This window comes from Enoplosus armatus, chromosome 8 (genome assembly GCF_043641665.1).
Source record: "Enoplosus armatus isolate fEnoArm2 chromosome 8, fEnoArm2.hap1, whole genome shotgun sequence".
NCBI lineage: Eukaryota > Metazoa > Chordata > Actinopteri > Centrarchiformes > Enoplosidae > Enoplosus > Enoplosus armatus.
In genome coordinates this window covers 4,699,888-4,725,622 of record NC_092187.1, presented here as the reverse complement: position 1 = coordinate 4,725,622, position 25,735 = coordinate 4,699,888, and the positions used below count along the sequence as shown (strand labels likewise).

General features: G+C 42.3%; 1 protein-coding gene across 2 annotated transcripts; it reads left to right on the top strand.

The window, feature by feature from the left end:
- The first annotated feature begins 388 nt into the window (after window positions 1–388).
- usp19 (ubiquitin specific peptidase 19) lies at window positions 389–24,040 on the top strand. Of its 2 annotated transcripts, none has more exons than XM_070911035.1 (26): window positions 389–564; window positions 1,893–2,259; window positions 7,141–7,269; window positions 7,531–7,667; window positions 7,869–8,447; window positions 9,702–10,044; window positions 10,309–10,465; window positions 10,569–10,640; window positions 11,126–11,241; window positions 12,215–12,447; window positions 12,696–12,888; window positions 13,679–13,812; window positions 14,037–14,195; window positions 14,481–14,591; window positions 14,699–14,809; window positions 14,974–15,075; window positions 15,189–15,329; window positions 15,432–15,550; window positions 15,693–15,836; window positions 16,089–16,480; window positions 16,575–16,685; window positions 16,839–17,055; window positions 17,802–17,954; window positions 18,125–18,291; window positions 18,409–18,584; window positions 22,789–24,040. In XM_070911035.1, the coding sequence occupies exons 2-26, from the start codon at window positions 2,058–2,060 to the stop codon at window positions 22,927–22,929; spliced, it is 4,539 nt and encodes a 1,512-aa protein (XP_070767136.1). In that variant the 5' UTR covers window positions 389–564; window positions 1,893–2,057; the 3' UTR covers window positions 22,930–24,040. The 2 variants fall into 2 exon arrangements, with proteins under 2 accessions (XP_070767136.1, XP_070767135.1); XM_070911034.1 differs by lacking the exon at window positions 22,789–24,040 and adding an exon at window positions 20,209–20,512 and having other exon boundaries at window positions 12,209–12,447.
- The last annotated feature ends 1,695 nt before the right edge of the window (window positions 24,041–25,735 follow it).

Sequence of the window (25,735 nt, the reverse complement as noted above, 5' to 3'; positions counted from 1 at the left end):
AGCAAAAGATTTTATGTTGTGACATGTTTGCAATACAATTCATTCGTTTCTGCCTGGTTTGAATGGACTGTCTGAACTGTCAAACACAAGAGAGAGAGAGAGAGAGAGAGAGAGAGAGAGAGAGAGAGAGAGAGAGAGAGAGAGAGAGAGAGAGAGGTAATGGAAGAGTTACAGATCACGTGAACGCGCCAGCCAGGAAGTGGCTTGTGCGCGCACTCATTTCAGCTTCGGCCGGGCAGCAGTGTTTGGACCCTGCTGGTGTATTTTGTTCCAAACAAAGTAGGACCCACGCCGCAGAGGCCGAATGACACAAACAGACTGAACAGTTTTTCCTCTGTTATGTTTTGTTTGAATCTCTGAAATAATTAGTTTAAAGTTGCCAGAAATGGGTCCCGGATAAATGAAAGAATATTCTAGAAACACCGTGGACTACGGGGTTTCGAGTGCGGGCAGGAGCGCAGCGGCCCGCAGCCGTGAAGGAGCTTAGCAGCCGGGAGAAGCAGAGGGAGTCGCCGGCCATTGTGTAGTCGGAACGGAATTCAGTTCTCGGCAGATTGAAGCCCCGTAAGTCTCCCGTTTTAATGTCAATATTAATTTGGCATTTTAATTACAGATGGGCGTCAGGTGTCACGAGATGTCATGTTGTGTTGGTTGTGTAAAATCGGTAGTCATATCAACCCTTTCGTGTCAGTTAGCGTTAGCTTGATGTGGCTAATGACATTAGAAGACTGTAGGAGCGTTTGATTGTATGACCTGTTCTGTGCTCGGCTGGAAGACACCGATTGAACATCAGGTGTAGTGATCGTACTGGTAAACGAGCTATATAATTCCCTCTGACATTATGCAGTAGTAACGTGGTTGGTCATTCCAGTCAGTAAAGCTAAGACAGGTATACAGTATATAGTTAAACCCAAATGTTCCGTCCAAGTATTGCATTGTTCCACTCTCTCCTATGTGGATCAGTTACGTTAAAGTATCATTTTAATGCTGTTGAATACGTATTATTTGCTAATTCCAATGAATGGGGTTGCCAAAAAAATCTCGGGTATATAACATTAGTTAAACGCTATAAACAGGCAAATGTGTCTGCCTCACAAGGAGAGACACATGACAGCCCGAAACACGTGTGCCTTAAAATAAACGAACCTCTGCAGTCGGCTAACTTACCAGTTGCCAAGCTAACGACTCTGTGGACGGGAAACTGCATTGTTCAGCTTGCTAGCTAGCTTAATGGACATCACCCATGTTTTAAGTAAATGTGCTGTACTTAACGCCGAATAAAATGGCTGATTTAGTTGTTGTCCTTTGTTTGCCATTTGACTGTCCAAGCTAGCAACTTGCTGTTGCTATGCTAAGGAAACGAGGCAGGGTTTAACCTCGGTCTGTTTCGGCTAACGTTATGTGCTGTCTTATGCTTCCTTTTGTAAGGCATACTGTCCACGTCTCGTTCAGCATTGTTGTAATTAAATGAAACCTGCTCCTAATTACTTACAAGCAGTGAACTACTTTCCTTCCCTCTGTGTGTCTGTTTGTGTGTGTCTCTGTGTAATATACAAACATAGTAAAGGCAGATTGTCATCATTACCTGAGTTGTTTAACTTTATTCTGGTGTACCTTGCACATAGCACATATTGATGCCAAACAATTATGAAGATTATTATTGGTTTCTCCTCTCAGTTATTATTATTATTTATTATTTTATTAGGGCAATTTTGCCTTTATTAGATAGTGACAGGAAAGGTGGGAGAGAGAGAGGTGATGACATGCAGCAAATCGAACCCAGGCCCCTGGAGAAGGACTCAGCCCTAGTAAATGGTATGCGCTCCATCAGATGAGCTACTGGTGTGCCCCATCCCCTCAATCATTAAATGTCTTTCTGCCCTCTGCCTCAGGCCCCCATTCCTTACCAGCCTTCCTGATTCTGTTCTGGGAGAGTTCAGACCAGTATCATCGCCAAGATAGCCGGGCCAGGCAGAAAGAGGCACACCTCAGATCCAGACCCCAGCAGCGGTAGTGATTCCGGCGACGGGCGGCCTGTTAGTGCCAAGTGCCTGAAGATGGCCAGCAGCGGTGGTAGCGAGACAGTGGGCCGTCGCGGTGGGGCACAGCAGAGAGGGGGCAGTGGTAGAGACAACAGCTCTGACCTGTCCTCCAGTACCAGTAAGAAGAAGCAGAAGGACAGGGCCAACCAGGAGAGCAGAGAGGCCAAGAGGGCAGCTGCTGCAGCAGTAGACGGGGTTATTGCAGAGGTCAAGAAAGGTAAGCGATACGTGTGTTGTGCAACTAATACAACATTTGTTATTTGTTCATTTGCAGATTATTTGTCAGGTTAAACTGTTATTTCAAAAAATTCAAATGGAATAATGCATAACCACACTGTGTATAGACATTGTAGTATATTATAAACTGAATATATTTTCTGCAAACATGGTATATACACTTCCTTTCTCATAAAACATTTGCCAACCTGTTTTTTTGAATATTTAAAATTGTACATTATTTCCATCCATGTGTATTAGCTTGCAGTCTTCTTCTTCTTCTTTGCCTTTGTTGGTGCATTGCTACGCTTCTTTGTATGTCTCCGCCACCAACTGTCAATCAGAGGATTAGCGTGAAACTGACAGCAGAATAGTGTATTTTGTCTCCCGTGCATGAGCGTCCTGATGCGGTTTGATGAGAAACATTGAATGCAATCATAAACAAGTTATGTTTACAAGAAAACTCCATAGGGCTCCTTTTTGAATAAATCCTTTTAAACAATGTTAAACAGCAACTGCTAGTACTAGTTACCGGCTTGCTGAATAACAAGATTTACTGCAATAATGCCTTGCACTATTTGCATAGTAATCAAAACATTGTCACGTTAGGTTTGTTTATACATTACACGGGTGTGGTGTTTGTTTCGTTTTTTTTAAATTGTTGTATTCTCATCGCTATTGTCGTCGATTATGTAGATCACAAAACCTTGCTACTGGTAGAAATGCTGGGCCTATAATTTGGCATCATTATCTGGAAAACACATTTTAGAGGGAGATCACAGTTTATGGGTGTATTGTGACTGCACAATGACGACCATATATTCTCATTCATTCACACATTTATGATATGAATAGTTTTGCATGTTGATACAGCAGTTTCTGCACATTTTGATTTGTTAAAATGTCTTTTCCATAACACATTGAAACACACAGCACTTACACATTTCACTCCAGTTACTCAGGAAGTCCTCTACTCTGTACGAACCAAAGATTTTTCAATCCACAGCCGTGTGTGATCACCATTCTGTAACAAAAAGACAACATGCAGCCTCTTGTTATTGAGTTGCACTGTTGTTCCTTCGCTGTAAATTTCATCCCTTTATTGCAATTCATGCTGCCACCTGAAGGCTGTTTTTGTATGAGCTGAGCACTTTGTACATACTGTACTTTTCATTTATAGTGGGGTGTGTGGCTCTTTTTTTCAGTCTACATTTTACATACATGTGTGGATGTGGATTACAGCTTCCTTCATATGGTGTTATTCCTTTCATCTGTGGCTGAATGTGCATTTTATTGTAGGAGGAGTGCTGCCAGTCAGAGGTGGATTTTTTTCCTTTTTTTTTGACAACACCCCCACACAAACATTTGATTAAAAAGAACATGGCAATGTTTCTTGGTAGAACTCAGTAAACCCTGCTTTGTGTGTTTTTTAAAGATACAGTAAATGTCTTATACAGCTAGAAATTATTATATAAGACAACAATTTTTCCAGTTAAAGAGTTATAAAGGAGGGAACTGTAGGTTGTGTTTTGCCTGACCACTCAAGTATTTATTTTGGGTCAAAAGTATTGGATCAAAGTATTCTGCATAATTCCTACACAAGACTGTAAATAAGATTCGTGGTTTCCCTTTGCTTAAGGTATCTATCCTTGTATTTACTCCCTAAATGCTTTGTGTTCCCGAGTAGGAAAAAATCTGCTAATCCCTGTAGGTGTTTAAATGAAAAACAACCTGACATTTTAAATGCTTAAATTACTCCAAACTGTAATTGAGTTGCTTCATGTGATGGAAATGCCTGACACCGGTTCATCCCTGGAGGTAGAAATGATGTTGCGAGGAATATCACATTCCCATAAACCCTTGACCAAAGAGACTGATGTTTCACAACACCATCTGAAGATATAAGTCATTCAAACAATGCAAAGCAGGTCTACTACTTTCATTATTTTGCCACAGAACTGGTCAGATCAACCCAGCATGTGGTTATCGCAGGTGTGACATAGGAAAGGGGTGAACTCTAAATATCTAGAGTGGATCCGGTACATCTTTCATCCAGCCCAGTATTTTTAAACAGGTGTTATCCAGAAATGTCATACCTAGATATACACTTTTGATAAAGGCTAATTTGTCCTGGCTAAACATTGTGGCCCTCTGGTTAAAAATAGAACTATATCATGGCTGTCCATGTGGTTAAACATGAGGAGTTTATTTGGTGTAAAATGATGGTGGAAAGCTGCAAAAAGTAAATGTGGCATGGTATCTGTCGTAGCTACCTGCACCATATGCCGCTTCACACTTGTGTGTGGAAAGTAAGTTGTGTATCTAACATTTTTGTATGTGTGTCTACATGGAAGCACACTGTGTTATTGTTATGTTTTTAAAAAATAAAAAATAACAGTGGCTGGTTGGAACATTTTAATTTGCGCAGGTGTGTGGTGCGCAGGGGGCTGGGGAGTCCCCATTTGTTCTGTTTGAATAAATTTGGCTTCACCTTATCCTCTCCATGGTCTTTAATGTGATAATCTAATTTAACTGAAACATTACAGCCTATAGGCCTCTCTTCTTCAATTAAACAAAATAGATTACTTTGAGATCTTTGCTAAGCAGTAAGCTGTAAAGACGGGCTGAACAGCTACACGACACTATTTGAAAAAGAGTCTGATGGATGAAGGACGCCTCCGCTTTCAGCCTCCCAATGAACAAACAGGTGGGGATAAAGTAATTATGCTATTACTAAGTATACTAGCTATACTAAGTGAACAGGGTGCACAACTGCACAAACAGGTTTTGGTCTCGTTCTCAAATATGATTTATGAATTTTAGTCACTACCCTGTTTTGTGAAACACTTGTTGAAAATCAGGGCAGTAAGAATGTACATATGGCCCAACTGCCAGTTCCTATTCGTACGCGCTTTGAATTGTTGGATTCTGGAGGAGGCAGACCAACAAATTAGCAAAATAAAATGACAAAAATCGCCCCAAAAAATGACCGGCCAATCGCCAAAGCTGGTATATTCGTCCCAACCCCATTTCCCACTAGAGAGTTGCATTTGTGTTACAGTGTTTGTGTTGCTGGTTGGCTGCGTCAAGCTGAAGTGCTGTAATCTCTGAAAGTGTCTGCGCCTTATCTGGGAAACCTGTGTTTTGCCGAGGTCCCGAGAATGTCTTATAGCAGATATATTTGTATCTGTGTGTGTATCTGTCAATAAACAAGAAATTGCAGTATGGAAATGCAAAACTAGGTTTGAGATCATTGTCACCTTTACATAGTTTGTCCACCAGAGAGCGCTGACGAGGTGACTTTTCAACTGTAAACTGTAAAAGGATTCAAAGAAGCAAATCCAAGCCATCTGTATCAAGAAGTTATGTGTTTATATATGAAAAATAGCTATTAGCTGATATATGGCAGATTTTTTATACTTAAGTTTTGATACTTCTCTCAATAATATTAGTAGGATTTGAAGTGTTGAGTGAATTGAATTGATAAGGCTGGAAAAAGACCCAAGCCAACATGACCGCGTTTAGCCTTTGTGTCATTTTTGTGCTTACTTTAATGAAGCAATAATTAAATCTGTCTGTTTACTAGGTTTTGGCCCATCCACATCTTCCTGCCACAGCAGCTCCGACTGCCCTCTCCCCACAGATATTATACAAAACATTGGAAAAACAGCGGAGGAAACAAACAAATCATTTCTTAAGGCAGAGCTATCAAAAATTGGATTGTTTACTCATTTTATGTAAACATACTTGGGTGCATTAGGTGTATTTTGTCGGATATTGCAATAATAATCATGGTCATAAAACAATACTGCTGTACTTTATCAATGTCTTTTATTTTTACAGATATGCAGCTTTAATGATTATCCACCCATTATTAACTTTTATGTTGAGGTGCAGATAGAAATAGTCCACTGTGTTCGTTTTTGTGTACATTTTCTTGCACCAATAATGGACTTTCTGGCATAAATTATGTGAAGATGAAGATCAAAGCATTGTATTTGTGCTAATGTGTTCATATCATGAGTGTCTTCAGAGTACACTGTGGCGTGGCTCCACTGGGAATACAACTGTCACCAGCTGGAAGGGATTGGGTGTTGCTTGTGACCTTTAGAGAGCGATTAAGTTAGAGAGAGGGGGTGAGAGAGAGTGAAGAAGTGGAGGTGGGAAAGTTTAGGCTCTCTACTTGTTGTTGTCGAAGACTATATCGAAGTACGAGTGTGTGCATGATCCATACATGATTTGGTTGCCGGCAGGGAATCGAGAGCTTGCTGTGCTTCTGGGATGACATTTTATTTTCAATCGCTGCAACGACTTTGAGGTCACTATGAAAAATGGTACATGCTTGTTTTGTTTTTCATGTTGGGATATTTTTGTCAAAAGTTTTCCGCTTTGCGATTCTTCCTTGAAAAGTGTGTGAATGTCATGGTAACATGTTTTCTAAAGTAAGTCGATCATTTGCTTTCATGCAATTGTTTACTTGGTATACAGTTTTTGTGGCACGGATAATTTTAGATGTCCCGTGTGTGACTGCTGAGTTCACTGTACTGTCTTTTTCCATCTGTGACTGAGTGCTTTGGTATGCCCGATGTGAATTTGTGAGCAGGTGCATTTCAATGTGTGTGTCTATATTCTCTCAGGGTGGTAGAGATACAGTATGTTCACCACTGGTCGTACTTAAAAGCATTCTGCTGCAGGTTTTTTTTTATTTCTTTATTCTCTGCGTCCATATTTACCAGATGGGATTGACTGCTCAATTCTACTCAGGCCAGAGACTGATATTTTCTGAATCTATTCTAATGATCATGGTGGGGGGGGGGGGGGGGGGGAACAACCTTCTCTGGTTTCACGTCTACATGTGTGTCCATTCCTTTGTGTTTTTCAGATGTGTTTGTGGACTGGAAGCAAAATGTCAATGAAGTGACTGTCAGACTGCGCTGTGGGGAGGGGGTGCAGAGGATAGAGGATATCAACACAACCTTCACTGATACACACTGCCATGTGTGCTTCCCAGGTAAGTAAAGCATGTAACAGAAACAGAAACTACAATTACAATAATATTAAAATAAAGCCACAAAAGAACAGGCACAGTTGTGCATTTGGGTTTAGGCCTTATTGAACTTTTGAACACCTTTTTTGTACGTTAACCACATGTGTTTACCTTTTAAACATACTGTATGTGGTCTTTCTTGTCTTTGCTGCAATTGTATCATTTCTGTTGAGTGTATGAGTTCAGTTCTGCTCTAAAACTGGCTGTATGTATGTCATATTTCAGATGGGCGGCAGTGGCGTTGCCAGTTGCAGGAGGAAATTGAGGCCTCATGTAGCAGAGTCCAGTACAAGGAGAAGGGAGGTTTCCTGCATGTCATCATGCAGAAGAAGATTCCCTTTCACATCTGGCCTTCACTTAAGGTGAAGAGATGATGATTATTATTTTTTGTCTGTTTTTCCTTCATCTAGTGCTTTTGTGTCTTGGTTTTATCTGCGCTAATAAATGTAGTATTTTTGCATAATGTATTATAGCATATATTTCATGAAAATTTCAGTGTCTTCAGTTCAATCTGCCTTTGGTTAAATGATAAAATGGATTTGCTTCTGTATACTCTGCTTCAGTCAAACAAGAAGGAGAAGGAGGCAGTACCCATAGAGACCAAAAATGACAAGGAGCTGGAGATGAAGCCTGTTGCTTTGGAGTCATCAGAGAAACCCAAACTGTCGTCCTCGCAGCCACAACTCCAGCCTCCCTCCTCACCTGCACACAGCGAGGCGAGACGCAGCGGTGGCAAAGCTGAGCGGGGTGTCAAACGCTGCCTGAAAAATAAACCAGCGTGTGACAAGGCCACTACGGACTCTGTGGGTGTGAAAGGTGGAGCTGGAGATGGCTCAACCACCACCAGCAAGCCTGTCACTGTCACGAGAGGCGAGCCTCAGCCTCAGGAACCCAGTGCCAAGCGCACCATTGTACAGCTGCCCAGGACCACCAAGGAGGCTATGTCACCGGCCGGCAGGGACACAGACTCTGTCAAGTCTACAGTAGCCAATGGCAAAGCTCCACACACACACCTGCCCGCTGGTCGGAGCCCGCAGACGCAACACAGGGATGGAGACAACAGAGCAGAGAGACTAGGCAGTGGCCAGGAACAGAAACCAGGAGTCGCTGTCACTGCTGCCAGCCATACCAACAAAACTCAGGTGAGAAATGCTTATCTGAACCCTCCAACTGGGCTGCTTTCATTTAGAATGTTGACATATGATGCTTGCATCAGTAACATGTACACAAACACTGAATATCAGGGCCTACAGTATATCTCTAAAACAAACAAAAAAAGCATGTAGAACTACTGAATGTCAGTCTGTGAAGCTAACGTTAGCTTAAGCAGCTGGAGTGCAGAGCTGTCAACTGTGACATTAGGTGTTGTCAGTCTGATATTGAATATTGTATTGTTGCAAATGAATGATGAGTCTGAGAAAACAGGAAAATATTCACGTTTGAGAAGATGGAACCAGAGTTTATCAGAAAAGTTGCGGATTATCTGTCGATCAACTAATGGGTTAAGTGATTTGTTTGATTTTTCATGCTGTCATAAAACAATATACATGAGGCCACACTTGTCCAACACCAGCAGTTTGTCATTGTCACCACAACTATGTAGCTGTTATCAATGAATATATGTCATGATTGTAATTTGATATTATTGAGTAGTATACCACACATTTAATATATTAATAAATGTTGGCTTAACCGGTCTACTTTTAAATTTTACTTGAACCCTGTGAGAACCTCAACAATAAGCAATTATTTTATCTGATGCTGTTCATTTGAGACACGAATAGGGATGATTATGCTTGCTATAAGCATATATTGTTTAACAGACAACAAGTTCAGGACTGGAGTTTAATTTAAAGAAAGAAATCCCAGTTGGATAGTTTCCTCAAATCACTCAGCACTTTGATTTAATAAGAGTACAGCCAATAACACCATCTGGCCTGTGTCGGCTCTGCCTTTTCAAGTTTCCCAGGAGCTTGGAAGAGACTGGTAATTTTATTAAACATTACAAACAGCAAACACCCAACCTAATTACTGCCTCTGCAAATGAACTGTCGGTTGTAAAACTCTGTCACTAGTCTTACAGTTTGTTCGCACAACAGCTTGCCTGATGAAGAGGAGTGAGCCAGACGAGCGATATCTGCGCTCTGTCTGATGTGTGTAGTGTAGCGAGGTGTCTTCACAGCAATTAGCTGATACTGTACTGTACACTGCCTTGTCTGAACTGGAATCAAGTTGTTCGCTGTCTTATAACTGCAGTGATGACAGGGAGAAAGGGAGTTGTGGAGTCAATTGCTCCTGGACATTCACTTGGTCTCCAGTAGCTCCAAGGCCTTAGAGAGTGAACACTATTCTCTGGAGGTTTTTAAGTAAAATGTCTCGTGTCTTTTCTGATTCAGGATGCAGAGAAGCGAAACCAGTCTTCAGACGGGTCCAGAGCAACAGCACATGGCAGTGATAGCCAACCAGCAGCTCCCGTCGGCACCACTGACTGCCCAAAAGCTGTGGACTCTGCTTCTCCGGAACCGCTGGGAGATAGGACTGACTCCGAGCCAGAGAAAAAGCCTGTTGAGCAGGATTCTCTGATACACCAGGATCTTGGATCAAGAGAGGCAGGTTCAGTACCAGCTGCCAAACAAGGCCAGTCACCCGATCCAGCCCAGAGGCCGGGCAGCTGTGACGGAGAGGAGAAGCAGGACCAGTTGAAGGAGGAGCCTTCTCTGGAGATGAAGCAACAGGACGGTTAGTTGAGAAGGCTTTGGGAATTCAGAGGGCCACTTGGATTATCAGATATGTGTTTTGTGTAAACATTGTCATTGATTGGAAACCAACTGCTTTCCATTGGATTTATATTTGTAGAGTCTTTGTACCCCCACATTGACACAAAGTCTGTGTGTGTATGTAGATGGATGTTGCAATAACAAAGTACTGTATGTACATTTGTCAGCACTGATTTATTCAGCAGTTAAATATGAGTTTGCTGACACCTGTAATCACTTCCTGCAGCTCCAGAGCCGATGGTCAACCTGCAATTTGTGAAGAATGATTCGTACGAGAAGGGCACAGACCTGATGGTGGTTAATGTTTACATGAAGGGGATCTGCAGGGACACGGCCAGGGTCATCTTCAGGGAACAGGACTTCACCCTCATCTTCCAGACGAGGTAGTGAATGTGAATATGCTACAAATCAAGGATAGTTTTTTGGCATGCTTTATGACTTGAACCACATCCAGAGAAATGATCTTTCTGTGCCATTCTTTTACAGTGATTCTAACTTTCTGCGTCTTCATTCGGACTGTGGACCAAACACAGTCTTCAAGTGGCAAGTCAAACTCAGGTAACTGTTGCAGTCACTGTTTTTCAAAATGTTTTTCATATTGAAAAACTTAATCTTTAAATGGGAAGCTTGAGAGAGCAGAGATTGCATGTTTTCCTGTGCCCAACTGTGAGTAGTGTAGAAGGCATAGAGGTTATTTTGAGACTTGTATCCTGTGTCATGTTACTGAAGGACTGATGAAAGCCATCAGGCCATTCATTAAGCATTGGTTGCTTTTCAAAATCAAATCACAACAAAGTCCAGATTTTCAGAGGGTGGATAAAAAGTTTTGTCAAATGAGCAACTTTTAATGTCTGCTCATTCCCATCATATGAGATAATCAAGGTAGTTGACATCCTTTGTGTCATTGTGTTAAAATGATAAGAATCACAGTCAAACTTTGGTGGTTAAAACACTGATAGCAGATTGGTGGTGAGCTGTAGCCTTATGTCACTCCGTTTTGTCTTTTTAATCTGACCTGTCTATATCTCTCTCCTGTGCATCAGGAACCTGATCCAGCCTGAGCAGTGCAGCTACTCCTTTACCCCGTCCCGACTGGACATCACCCTGAAGAAGAGGCACAGCCAGCGCTGGGGGGGCCTGGAGGCCCCTGCCACACAAGGTGTGCTGCCCAGCTTCTAACAGTGTGGATAAAAAGTGTTGATGTTGCATTTTTTGGTGAAATGATACACTCTTGTAACATTCTAGGTAAATCACCAATGTGATCTTAAACTTGACATACGTTATGTACACCATTTAAAACTATGTCTTTAAACAATATGCTCAAAGCAGTAAGTATACTGTGTGTTATGAGTTATTTATGTGTGTGTTTTTTACTGTATGTGTCTGAGGCAAATGTATGTGCACTCTAGTGTAGCTCTCAATGACAGGAATTTGAATCTGTAACTTAGCCAGTAAGTAGATATGGGTGCCAGTCTACCCTGCTAATCTTATGTGGCCTGCAGACTGTGTGACCCCCACGGCTCCAGGTGCCCTTGAAGCCCATGAAATGGAAGAAGATTTGGCAACAGTTTATTTTATGGATCCATATTTTTCTTGGAAGATTTCCAGACTGTTATTTGCTTCTAGTTACAGGAAAAATGGAGACCGTGTTCAATTGGTACACACGGGTCAATAAAAAAAATAGGCGTACAAGCAAACTCATAATTCAAAATATATGGAGAATAACATTTCCATTAATAAATGAATACTGAATGTATACTTACTTTGGGTTTGAAGGGAGCTTCCCAAGAAATAATCTGGAAAGTACAGACCTGTTCAATAGAGTGTTGCCAAGATTTCATGTCAACACAGCAAAATATGGGAATGAGCTGATTGTTTAAATTACAGAGATTTAGTTTAAATTTGTCAGCACTCTTATATTAACTAAACAATGATGAGTGTAAATGGCTCTAATTTTTTTTATTTCAAATTATGGGAATGTCATTTTTCACAAGCATGCCCTGTTGAAAAGGCTTTAAATGCTGTATGTTCTACACCACAGTTTATAACTATTTGTTACACCAGTACGGTCCAGCCTCTTGGGCCATCATCTTCTAAACCACAAGCTCCATTGTCCTCTGTTTAAGGTGCAGTGGGTGGCGCCAAGGTCGCCGTGCCCTCCAGCCCTACCTGCATGGAAAAGAGCCAGCCAGGCAGCAGCCAGCACAGCCTCCCAGCAAAGGAGGAGCCTCCGAGGGTCGGGGAGGAGAAACCCAAGGCCCCTAAGGCCTCACCCAGAGTGGAGGATGGCGGTCTGGACACTGTTGCTCCTCGCACTGTCTCTGAGCATGTTGCCATCACAAAGCCAGAGCCCACTGTTACCACGGTGAGTAGAAAGATAAATAGTCATCTACACTGAAGAGACGAGGCAAAGGAAAGTACTGTTTATACACTGGTTGGTTTGGTCTGTTTGGCAACATATTAACAGTCTAAGAATAGAAAGGTGAGGTAGTTGTTGAACCCAAGTAATTAAAGAAAGTGATAGCATAGTCAAATAGCTAGAAGGCAGAAATGAAGGTAAGGATGGAATTGTTCTAATTTGTAGAATCTGTGTGTAAATCTTTCCTGTCTCAGCCTAAACCTACCTGCATGGTGCAGCCCATGACCCACGCACCTCCTGCCAGCAACGAGCGCCACGAGGAAGAGGAGGAGAAGAAGGTGTGCCTGCCTGGTTTTACAGGATTGGTCAACCTCGGCAACACCTGCTTCATGAACAGTGTCATCCAATCCCTGTCCAACACCAGAGAACTCAGGGATTACTTCCATGGTAAATAGTGTCTAATTTGTTTGAGCCTGAGCCATAATGAAATTAATTAGTGTTGACCAAGTACATCTTTTATTATACTTATATATAAATGTATAAATCTATACTATACTTTGTACCTCTGCCAAAGACCAGTAACTTGTTATGTTGCTGTGAAATATAACGCGGTGTGTTTTAGTCGTGCTTGGGTACACATATAAACAGATAATGACGTGATAATTATTGGTTATATTGAATGCCTCTGCTTGCAGCTAGTCCTAGGGACTGCTAACATGGACACAAAAGCTGTGCCAAGTGGCCCATAGGTGCAAATTTAATGGGGATTCAGTAACTTTCAGTGTTTATTTGTATAAGCCAGATATACTGTAGTTCCAGCTGTTCAAGCATTCAAATAATTTCTGCAATATCTAGGTCACCTAGTTCTTTGGAAATGATGTGTTTAGCCAAATAATGATAGACAGTGAATGTTGTAGGGATAATACATGAACTGATGAACCTATATATCACATAAAAACACAAAGGGCTATAGTTCATATATTTTTACATTCATTACAGCAATAACTAACAGCAAACACAAGAAGGTTTTAAAACAATTGAAAGGTTTAAAGTGTTTTAGTCGCTGTGTTTCAGTATTGTTTCAAGACTTATTTCCGTATTCATGAAGTCATCAAGATATTTTTGGTTTTCCCATAATGATTTTCCATGTGTCCCTGCTTGTCCATCCATGTCTAAGCTCCCGCTGACTTCTGTCTGGTTCCATTATCTCATGCCTATATTTCTTGCGCCCCTGCAGATCGTGCATTTGAGGCAGAAATCAACTGCAATAACCCACTGGGAACAGGAGGCAGGCTAGCCATTGGCTTTGCTGTGCTGCTCAGGGCCCTTTGGAAAGGAACACATCATGCCTTCCAACCCTCAAAGCTGAAGGTATACAAGCAGCACCCAGTGGTTTTCCCCGCGTAAACTAAATCTTATTGCGTCCTCCAAATTGTTTTACTTTGAAAGTGTTTAATCTGTCTTTGACCTCAAGGATAAAACATTTACTCTTCCCTCCGGGGAAACGTGTTAATGCCAAACGTAGCAAGGACAATATGATCTGTGTTTTCATTTCCCCTTTCCGTCCTTTTTGTCGTTTGTTTGTTACCATGCAGGCGATCGTGGCCAGTAAAGCCAGCCAGTTTACAGGTTACGCCCAGCACGATGCCCAGGAGTTCATGGCTTTCTTGCTGGACGGGCTCCACGAGGACTTGAACCGCATCCAGAATAAACCTTACACAGAGACGGTCGACTCTGACGGACGCCTGGATGAGGTGGGTGTTTCTCTCACCTGTGAGATATCTAGAGGCGGTCTGGTTGTGAAGTCTCGGGCAGGAAACATTGCAATTACTGCCGTAATTAGTGACTTGTTTTTGTAAATCGAGTTCACTGTGTACACAAGTTTTAAAGTGTAATCATTTACACTTGGATCTTTACTTACAGGATAACAACAAAGTAAAAGAAACTTCTTTAGGGGATGTATTTATTGAAATAACTAGCATTCCTCCTACGGTCTAGTCAAGCCTTGATCTGATGATATCTTTCGTCTGTTGGTGTAGGTGGTGGCAGAGGAGGCGTGGCAGAGGCACAAGATGAGAAATGACTCCTTCATAGTGGACCTCTTCCAAGGCCAGTTCAAATCCAAGCTCGTCTGCCCCACATGTTCCAAGGTAACGCACAATAACTTTCCACGAAATGTTAATGCTTTAAAATGTTTGCCTTGTTCCAGTGATGACTAACCTACCTCCTTCCTCGCTTCTCTCTCTCTCTTCTTCAGGTGTCTATCACCTTTGACCCTTTCCTCTACCTGCCTGTGCCCTTGCCCCAGAAACAAAAGGTGCTCTCAGTTTTCTACTTTGCTAAGGAACCTCATAAAAAACCCATCAAGGTAAGATAAAATAACTGGTTTCCAGTCTCCACTTGAATTGTCATACTACTCACAGTGTCAATTAACAGTGAAATGCAGAAATGTGGCTTTGCTTTGTTTTGGAGAAAAGATGTCTTCTGTGTGACGCACTCTCTGATCTACTTTTACATATATGTGTGTCTCAGTTTTTGGTAAGTGTGAGCAAGGAGAACTCCAGCACTGCTGAAGTCCTCGAATCCATCTCCAGGAGTGTCCGGGTCAAACCAGAGAACCTCAGGCTGACGGAGGTTAGATGTTTAAAACATTCAGGATTTCACACCCTGGCATAAATGTCTTTTAGAAATGTCTTGCTGAAGGACACTTGAGGACAAAACTGGACTTGTTTTTTTCCCCCTCTCAGGTGGGGAAGAACCGCTTCCAGCGCATGTTCCTGCCGTCCCATTCCTTGGACACAGTGTCCTCCTCTGACATGTTGTTCTGCTTTGAGGTGCTTTCCAAAGACATGGCCAAAGAGAGAGTGGTGTTGCTCAGAGTGCAGCAGGTAATAAAAATCGAGCCCTGCTTTTACATTTCCACAGCGTGTTGAATACGTCATTGTTTACAGATATTCAGAGGGCTTTTCTTTCTCACGTTTGCCCTACAGAGACTCCAGGTCCCCAATATCCCCATCTCAAAGTGTGCTGCCTGCCTGAAGCCTCCAGTGTCTGAGGAAGACAAGCTGAAGCGCTGCACTCGCTGCTATCGTGTGGGCTACTGCAATCAGTGAGTTCTACTAGAAAATGCTGTCTCAGCATGGGGGGGGGTGTTTTCCTATGTACACTGAGGCATCTGTCATTTTCTTCTTAAATGAAATCCATCCAACGTTTCTCCAAACATGTTAACTCTTGTGTTCTTCACCTCCTAGAGTGTGTCAGAAGACCCACTGGCCCAATCACAAGGGTCTGTGTCGACCCAACACAGAGAACGTGGGCCTGCCCTTCCTGGTCAGCGTGCCGGAGTCTCGACTCTCCTATTCCCGCCTCACCCAGCTGCTAGAGGGTTACTCCAGGTACACAGTCTAACTGACAGTCTTCGGTGCTCTTCATCATCATTTCAAATGCAACATGATCCGCATGTATGATTGTTAGGACAGCTTAGCCCCATTTCAGACACGTATGTAATGTAAATGTAATGGCAATATAGGAATGAAACAAAGCTATAATTTTGATATATCTATATGTCAGTTCAAGATCACTGTCAGGAATCACTCGCGTATAAAATGTTGCGAGCTGTTAAGAATCTCTCCGATGTCTCTGTGCAGGTTTTCCGTCAATGTGTTCCAGCCTCCTTTCCAGTCAGGCAGGACATCCCCCGAAGCATCTCAGTGCCGGGTTGACCTCCCCCAAATGCCAGCAGGCTCTCCTGAGGGTCTTGGGCCCGGGGATGAGGCCGTGGGTGGTAGCAGTACTGTAGGAGCCGGTGATCTGGAGCTGGAGAGCCACACTCCGCAGCCTGAATCCCAGGCAGAGTATGCTCAGGCCTCAGCCCTCCACTCTGGGGAGTCGGAATCCCTCTCCTCCTCCCAGACCTCACTCTCCACCACGCGAACTACAGATTCAGGCTTCTCAGAGCCTATCTCCTCCGCTTCCTGCTGCACGGTAGACCCTCATGCTGAAAAAGAGACGTCCTGTGAGAAGGCAGTACGTCCAGAAGGTAATAACAAGGCTATTAACGGACAGATGCTTCAGTATTTCGGTGATTGTTATTGTTTTGTCTCTACATCCTCATTCTTGCCACTGTTTTGCAGCTGTAGTAACAGGCTATCAGCATCCAAGTGAATCAGCATCAGGTCATGCCAGTCAGTTCTACATAGCTCTGCTGGACTCAAACAACAAGGAGCAGAGGCTGGATGAAAAAGGTACGACCAGAATTGCCTGTTCAGTGTTTGTTGAGACTGTCAGAGAGGTGTTGATTTACTGTAACTCCAAAGTAATGTTTAAGACCATAGTTTGTGGTGTTTTATATGCTGCAAGGTTTAGTGACCCCCCCCCCCCCCCAAACCTCTCTGCAGAAGACATGCTGGCGGACCTCCCCGAAGACTCGCTCCTGGAGCTGGTGTGGAAAAACAACGAGCGTCTGAAGGAGTACGTCCTGGTGAGCTCCAAGGAGCTGGAGTATGAGGAGGACCCCGGCTCTCTGAGTGAGACAGCCAGAGCAGGACACTTCACCCTGGAGCAGTGCCTCAACCTCTTCACAAAGCCAGAGGTGCTGGCACCAGAGGAGGCATGGTAGGGATTTATGTTTTGTGATTGGATCATCTAATAATGCAACATTGTCTCTATCCTGTCTCTTTGGTTTTGGTTTCCTTCTCGTTTCCCTTGTCCAAGGTTGCATTCTCACCGCATTTTTCTCACCGAGGGAGAGAATATCTGAACTAAGTGAGGGCAACTAATGATTATTTTTAATTATCAATGAATCTGTAAAATATTAATAAATAGTTCCCAGAGCACAAGGTGACATCTTGAAATGACAAAAACTTCAAAACTTAAATATATTCACATATTCACAAAGAAAGTCAATCAAATCAATATAATTGAAGATAGTTTCTGTTCAACTGACGATCAATCGACTAATCATTTAAAGCTCTTTATTCATGTTTGTTTAACTAATATAATGATAGGAGTAGTTGTATAACAAATCAGTGAACGTCAAAAAGAACAATCTAAAAGTAAAAATGAATAAAGTACGTTTTTTGCAGATAACAGGACCTAGACTAGGAGACACTGCAGACACAGACAGACTGGTGCAGATTCTGGCAGTGTGTACTTCTGACGGGGGTCTCGAAGAAATGCGTATTAAACTGTTCAAGCCGTACTCAACAATGGCCATGGCCTCCTGGTTTCCACAAGTCAGGGCGCCTTAGGTTCTGCGTTGTGTTCCGTTAAACCTGCTTGCAAGTCTAGTTATACATGCTATTGGGTTCATTTAAACTGGGGAGCAGTGGTCTACATCCACACTCTGTTTGTTTTTTAAGGTACTGTCCAAAGTGCCAGCAGCACCGAGAGGCCTCCAAGCAACTGCTGCTGTGGCGTCTGCCCAACATTTTGATCATCCAGCTCAAACGCTTTTCCTTCAGGAGCTTCATCTGGAGGGATAAGATCAACGACATGGTTGACTTTCCCGTCAGGTAAATGCACAGGAATAAGCTGAATTTCCACCACATATTCTTCTGCACCACAACACTTACATGTACTTACTTTTAATGTTAAAAGATGTGATATTTTCCACATGCAGTACTTCAAGCTCAGTGTTCCCTTATTTCCATAACAAAGCCTCTAATATAATCTTGTCCTCTAGGAATCTGGATCTGAGCAAGTTCTGCATTGGCCAGAAGGATGAGATGCAACAACCTCCTATCTATGACTTGTATGCAGTCATCAACCACTACGGAGGAATGATAGGAGGTCACTACACAGCCTACGCTCGCCTGCCCAGTGACAAGAACAGCCAGCGCAGTGATGTTGGTGAGTGTGCAATCAGTGCGCTTTATTCTCGTCTTTATATGACTGTTGGTAGTTCTGACATGTGTTGCCAACCTCACCTCCCTTCCTCCTCCTCTGCCCATACTCCCTGTCCCACAGGCTGGCGTCTGTTTGATGACAGCACCGTGACAATGGTGGAGGAGAGTCAGGTGGTGACGCGCTACGCCTATGTTCTGTTCTACCGACGACGAAACTCCCCTGTGGAGAGGCCGCCACGCTTCCTCAGGCCTGTAGGCGCCGAGTCGCCCACTGCTGCAGGAGCTACTGCCAGCCAGGTGAGGGCGCCACAACAATAAGAGAATGAGGATCTATAGGAAAGCCTTTCACATTGGCATGTGGTGGCCAGAGTTAAGCTTTTAATATCCCTTGGCTCAGTCACATCTTTTTTCTTTTCTTTTTTAAGCTTTTGGTGAGGAGTTGACGCCTGATATTCAATTTAATTTTCAGGATTTCACACTGTACATACATCTTGTTCTACACACAGCTGGTGATCAGAATCCAACTTAATTAATAACAACTTAGTTAATAAAAGCAACACTAACTCTTTAATATGCTAGTGTAAGGTGTTGCAGTGTAGCCCAGGGTTAAATGGAGGGTGTGTAAATGGTTTAGCTTGGGGTGAACTGTTTTGGGAAAAGATCCTAACTGTCGCATCACAGTTAATGCAATGAATGTGTCGCTCACCACTGACAATTGACCTATTTAAAATAGGGGGATCTGTTTGCGGATACATCCCATCACAATGAGGATGTCACATGTGTTTATTCTACATGACATAGAATCAGATTGTATTGTATATTTCACCAGGCATTGTGAGTTGTAACCAGATTTAGTATATATTTGAATGCAACAAGTGTTCAAATCCACTTTTCATGGGGTTTGGGAAATTGGGAAAGGAATTAGTCTTGACAAGAGCTCCTGCTCTGAGATTCTTATTAACTATAGCCCAGTGGGATCACAATGGAAAGACCCATCACTGAGATGGTCTGTTAATCTCGACAAACCTCAGCTGTCAGGCAGCATTAGCATCTTGTGACATTTAATTATTTGTAGCTTTGGTGGAGTGCAGTGCTTTAACTTACTAGAATGAAAGGATTTCTGTTCAATTGATGAGGCTAAGAGAGAGAGAGCTGGGAATGTGCTTCATCATTTGCAAATCCATATGGAGTCGAGGAATTAGTGGGGAAACGTTGCAGAGCATGATTTCTTTCCCTGTTGATGTCCGTAGTTTCTGACTTCTGCCACTCTGAAGGTACACGTGAGGACAATTGTCTGCAGAAATTGAACAAGTGCTGAGTTCTGTTTATACAGTTAGTTTTATCACATAGGTTGTCAGCTGTAACCGTGTGATGCTGATAGTGACATGACACTGTGAGAGACCTCTGGGATAAAAGGGATGAATGGTTTGTACGCGCACAAAGAGAAAACATTACTTTAACTTACTTTCCATAATTTAAAAGCATATTAACTTAAGAGTATTGCAGCGAATGCATTTAAGTCGATAGTCAACTTAAACCATATGCCTTAACTTTTCTTTCTGATATGTATCATGTTGGTAAGTGTTGTAGAGAGAATGGGTAAAATACACTTCTTCCCATGGGCTTTGGCAGGAAAGGGCTTGAGGAGAACAGTTAAGATGTACTTGTGCTTTTGATTTACTGTGTGTTTACTTTTAAATCATGGGAATTTCCTGCATACTTAACCATCTGATTTCTGGAGAAAAAGCCTCTCCCAGTTTGTCCCAGGCATGTAGCACATTAGCTCTTTACAACTCACTGTAATCACCATGGTTGATCTGGAACTGTGAGGCAGACCAGCTAAATGTTTGTAATTGTAATCATAGCATTTGTTAGACCGCGCCTTTTCCCAGAAGCTGACACCGGTTTCCGCCAATCGCAGGCCTCTCTAATATGGCGGGAACTGGAGGAAGAAGAGGAGGGGCTCGACGAAGGGCCCCGCGGACTGTTCCGCTCTACGCTGCGGAGGGGACAAACGGCGAGGAACAGAGATGAGGAAGGCGAAGACAGGACTGAAGGGTCGGTGCGACGGCACCGCAGGCAGAGGATGTCAGACTATCCCGATGATGACTGCGTGCGATACGTTGTTCTGGGCACCCTGGCAGCTGTGCTTGCTCTGTTCATCAATCTGGTCTACCCTCTCCTCTAGAAATCCAACTGGACCTGACAGTGGCTAGTTGGTGACGTTCTTTGGCCTGGACATTCAGAAATACGAATGTGAGGTTGGATAGGAAACAGGAGGCAGTTGAAGTGTTAATACTCATCACTCCTCTTAAGTAAGAACCGAGTAAATGTCCATTCTACCCAACACTACAACACATGAAGTGCATGTGTAACTTTACATGGCTCAACCCTTTAAAATACTTTGGGCACTACTTCACACACTAATAGACACTGAGGGCCTTGAGGTTAAAGGCACAGTAAAAAGAAGAAAAAGAAAACCTTGTAGTTAAAGCTGCAGTAGAATGATACTATCAGCACACAGTGCAGGTATATTGCGTGTGAACTATTCACTACATTGCCTCTATGCATTGTATTGACTCTTTCTTCCAATGTTCTCAGATGATGAGCTCTGACAGCCTTAATCACCTACACTAATATTTAATCCTGAAGCTACGTAGTGAAACAGTTTTAAGCAGCAGTTTGACAAATAAATCTTAACTGAAGGACCAGGAAGGCCACATGATATGGTGTAAAGCTCTGGGAAAAGCTTGTAAGTGGACCTTTTTTTGGTTCAGGTGTTTTTGTCAAAGAAGCTATATAATTATACAGTAATTTATCAAACGCTTATAAGCTGAGAATTATGACAAAATGATTCTAGTACAAAAAGAAACTACAGATGAAGCCCCTGTTGGAGGCCGCCTTTTGTTTTTATTGCACTACACTCTTAAGACGACAAATTCCTGCAGTACACATGCGAGAGATATGAATGGAGTATATATGTGAGGCACTTCGACTCATTTTAAATGTTATATCATGAAGCAAAGAGAACCCTATATTTTTTTTTTTGTGACCAATTGCTGTTGCCTATTTATGTCACACAAATTGATTTACGGGCCTTAAACTTGCTGTTTGTGTCCAGCCGCCATCGTGTTTTTTAAATGGCTTCTTTCAGCAATATGTACTGTAGTTATCTTATTTTTTTTTTCCATAATATTTGTTGTTTTGGTTTTTACTGAAATGCCTGTTAAAATCTGTTTTTAGTTGCTTTTTATTTAACAGGGTGAGGATTTTACATTCTCAGGATGAAATGAAATTGCTCTGTGTAAAATCCTACAAAATAAGATGAGATATTTACTGACGATGCAGTCATGTCACGGCTAAGTCAAACAAGGAGTTTGCATCTATGAATTAAGGAATTACCGTCCACCTCTGAATGTAATGTTTGTCAACGTGATATACTGTTTTGAGTGGAAAACTCCAGTTATTGATTCAGTTTGAACTGAACAGTTGACTACACAGTACAGTTCCACCTGTAAAGTACAAACATTTTGATATTGTCTTCATGAAATGATCAAGTTCTTGTTCATTTTGCTTTCATTTAAAAAAAAAAAAAAAAAAAGTTCTGGATGATTTTATAGCGTCTTGATCAGCAGTTAAAATATGGAGGGTTTTTAACTCTTTTTAAAGTCTTAAACACTTTCTGAGAACTATCCATAGATCATTTCTTCACTCTGCTGCCTCAGTGATTGGGAGTGTGTATGTGGGTCTCAGGGAAATCCCAGTGCTCTTCTGGTGTCGAGGCAGAGTAGAGTGACCTTTTTGTTTGCCTTAAATGCTCGGCATAGCTCTGAGCGCCGTCAGACTGTGTATACTTGACTCAGATATATGCAAGGCTGAAGTCCGTCTAATGTTCAAATTCTTTAAAGGTATAGCTTGTGCGCAACATACACTATTTTGAAGAGTTTGTGATTTGTGTGAAATCTCCCGGTACCCAACTTAAACAGCAGCAGTGGGCTCAACGAATGTTAAACCCGTATCCGGGCAATGTTTTGGGGGGGGGGGTTTCCCAGCACAAGCTGTGCTGTTTTTAAACGTCTAAATGCTTTTGGGTTTTTGTCAAGCTGACTGGATTTAAATGGACCGGACTGAAGGATGGAACTATGTTTGTGTGTAGTCTGCTATAAAATGTCAGTTACAAAGAATAATTGTATTTTGTGAGGAAATGATTGAAGGTCACTATCTGTAATATACTTTGAATCACTGAGTTGTTATTAAAATGATTGCAAGTACTGTATTTTTAAGAAAATCATAACCTATTTTAATTTCCCTGCAATAATGTGTCTGGATACCTCCATCTAAATGCTGCTTTCTAATATAAAAATAAAATCTGTTTGTTTATAATCTTTATGTATATTATTATGCAAGTCATGTTACATTCTCACCATTTTCCCCAAACAGATGAAATATCCCAGAAAACTAAACCAGCATTATTTACAGTTAACATTGGTTTATTTTACAGGCCTCTAGCCAGTCACTATTTGGGACAGACCTGGATCCTGAAGGACCACCTACGTTGACCCCAGAGGTTCCCTCTGACCTCTTCGCCCACTCTGGAGAGTGCGCAGCGCCATCCTACAGCAACATGGAGGAGGTGGACTAGCCATGGTGAGGACTGAAGGGACTGCAGATCAGAGCTGGTGATCCAGGGTGGTTCCCAAGTGGAAGCTACTCCTCAGCTAAAGACGCATCAGTGCTCTTTAATTACACAGGCATCTGAATCGGGTGTCAAAACAGAGCTGCAATGCTAGAAGATCTGGAGGTGGTCTTTGAGGATTCGACTGCACTCACTTGTGAAAGACCTCCAGCTGCACATATAGATGTGTACTCAGTACTAACTAGACACTCACATAATTGATATACTCACATGAATATACTTACCTATTCATAAACACTTAACAAACTATCTATGTAGTTCTATTCATCCAGCGCATATAGTCACACACACACACACACACACACAGAACACACACTTGTGTAATCTCAGAGCTCCTGTTAGCAGCTCATTAAAAGCTGCTGCTGCTGCAGGAGGTCCTCCTCGGCCACCTAACAGAGTTCAATGGAGAGCCTGCCAGGCGTCCACGCACCGACGCACCTTGTGGTCTGGTTTCAAGCTAAAAACCTCACTGCTAACCTTGACCAGACCTGTTAATCCCCAGCTGAAGCTAAGGTCGATTATTAGGGTACATTTTGGGAGTTCGAGTGAAGATTGTTGTAATGTGTGTAAATCTTTTTTTCTTTGTTTTGTTCTTTGAGGTATTGCCTGGTTTGATTTGTTTGTGGCAGGCTGTTTTGTAACTTGCGTTGGAATTGTAGCAACTGAAGAAAAAAAAATGAGACGGGTGCTGACCTGCTTCTTTTTTTTTTTTTTAAGTACAGAGGGCACACGCTTTTTCTGTTTGTCGCTTTATAAACTTCATTTGGCTTCTGTTGTAGCATATTCTTATTTTTCTCATTTTTTGTACTTGTGTAGATATTCAATCCTGTGGACGCAATTGTTAAAGGCTTCAGTATAAACTGAAACGTGCATGACTGCATGTTCCCCCTCCTTCTGAATCTTTGCTACATTTCATTATTTCAGTTTTGCGTGAGTTGTCCAGTCTCACCCCTCCCTTCCTTTGTAACGGACTGCGTATATAAAGTGGGGATCATTAAGAATACTGCTGTGGATACATATAAATGGTTAATATAAATAAAAACAATTTTGAAAACTATTCAGACATGTTTTTTTGTTAACAGTTATAGTAGATGTCTGGTGGCCCAGACCACGTGCCCAGTTAGTGGTCTGGGACTTCAACATACTACAATAGAGTACAATGAAGCTGCCTTTAGGGCTGAAAAGATTTGCTGATATGATTAATTGATCATCAGGACATTTTGATAATCAATTAAAGTTGATTTAAGTAATATATCAAGATAAACTGTCACATTCTCTGGTTCCAGCTGTCATGATTTGCTGCTTTTCTCTGTATCTAATTTTATATTGAACATCTTTGGGTTTTGGACTGTTGGTCTGACAAAACAATCAATTTGAAGATGTAACCTCGGACTATGGGACCTTTGGGGTGCCATTTTTGCCCCCAGGGCACCTTAGCAGGGTGATCTGGCCCTGCCTTAGGACTTAGATATTCCCATATTATGCTTTTTCATCTCGAGAGTAGCTTTGCATGATTCACTGTTCAAAGTCCTTATTTAACTGGCTCTTTATGCAGCCCCTCACTTCACCCTCTGTCTGAAACAAGTAGTCCTGAGCAGAGCGGTCTAATAACTTAGACTGAGAGTGTCCCTGTAGTTGGTGGGTGTGCTGTGCCTGGAGCAGATGACCTGCTGGGGGGTGTGACTGTATAGTTGTGACATCACAACCTTACGGACGTCCTGACGGCTTGTTTAAAGGCACCATTTCTGAATACAGGCTGTGTGCATTTGTCCGCTTTGATACTTTCACAGTATTTATACAGCAACTAGACCTGCTTTAGAATCAAAAAAGAAAAAAAATCTCACTTTCTACAATATGGGACCTTTAAGCTTTATTGAAAACAATCATGAATCAATAATTCAAATGCAAATACAGAAAGAACAAAAAGAGGAAATAGGCATTTTTCACAGCAGACATTTTGACATGTCACAGTAGGAAGAGCACACATAAGAGATGACTCACATTTATAGATAGCATCTTTATTCGAACGTTGTTCTAGATATCAAGTGTTTTGCGTTCAAACTGAATATCCATAATATCTGTGGAGAAAAGTTGGTTCATGCTAATAGTGGCAGCTTGTGAAAACAAGTTAGTTTAACACTTTCATCATTCTTAGTAGTCCATGGAGCTTTGGGACTTTTTAACCTTTCTAATAAGCCAGAATAAGTCAAAACACCTGTTGGCATAATGTGTGAGTGTTTGAAACCCCACTCACACTGCCTGTAAATCTCTAAATGTTTTCCGGCAGCACCGGAAGATGGCGCTCTTTCCTCCGTGTGGTAGTGGGCAACTATTGACTCGCAGAGGAAGAAGAAGGTGATGGCGTGGAGAACGAGGAAGTACCGGTAAATGTATGCGTTAGACAGCGAAGCCGGTTAGGTAGCAAGTTTCAGTTGAAATATTTTCAAACCCGTACCTGTCGTCAGTTGTGTCATACTCATGGCGGACTTCGGCGAGAACAGCGGCCGCCAAGCTGAAGAACACGACGGGACAAACAGCAGAAATGTCCCTGAGCCGGTGTGTGGGACAGGTGACACCGCGGTGACAGTCCCTCGGGGGCTGTGGTCCTCAAACCACGACCAGAGGAAAAAGTTAGTCCTGCATATCGACCTCAACAACACCATACTGGTGTCGGACGCCATGACTGGTCAGGGGACTTTAGCCGCTCTCGACTATTTCCTCACAACTGTCACCTGGGGAAAGATGAGCAAAC

What these genes read in the sequence shown, in the direction of transcription:
- usp19 (XM_070911034.1), top strand. Translation starts at nt 2,058, where the DNA reads ATGGCCAGCAGCGGTGGTAGCGAGACAGTGGGCCGTCGCGGTGGGGCA. An exon ending in GGAGATGAAGCAACAGGACG is followed by an intron (nt 10,045 to 10,308) that starts GTTAGTTGAGAA and finishes CACTTCCTGCAG; the next exon opens with CTCCAGAGCCGATGGTCAAC. An exon ending in GAAGGCAGTACGTCCAGAAG is followed by an intron (nt 16,481 to 16,574) that starts GTAATAACAAGG and finishes ACTGTTTTGCAG; the next exon opens with CTGTAGTAACAGGCTATCAG.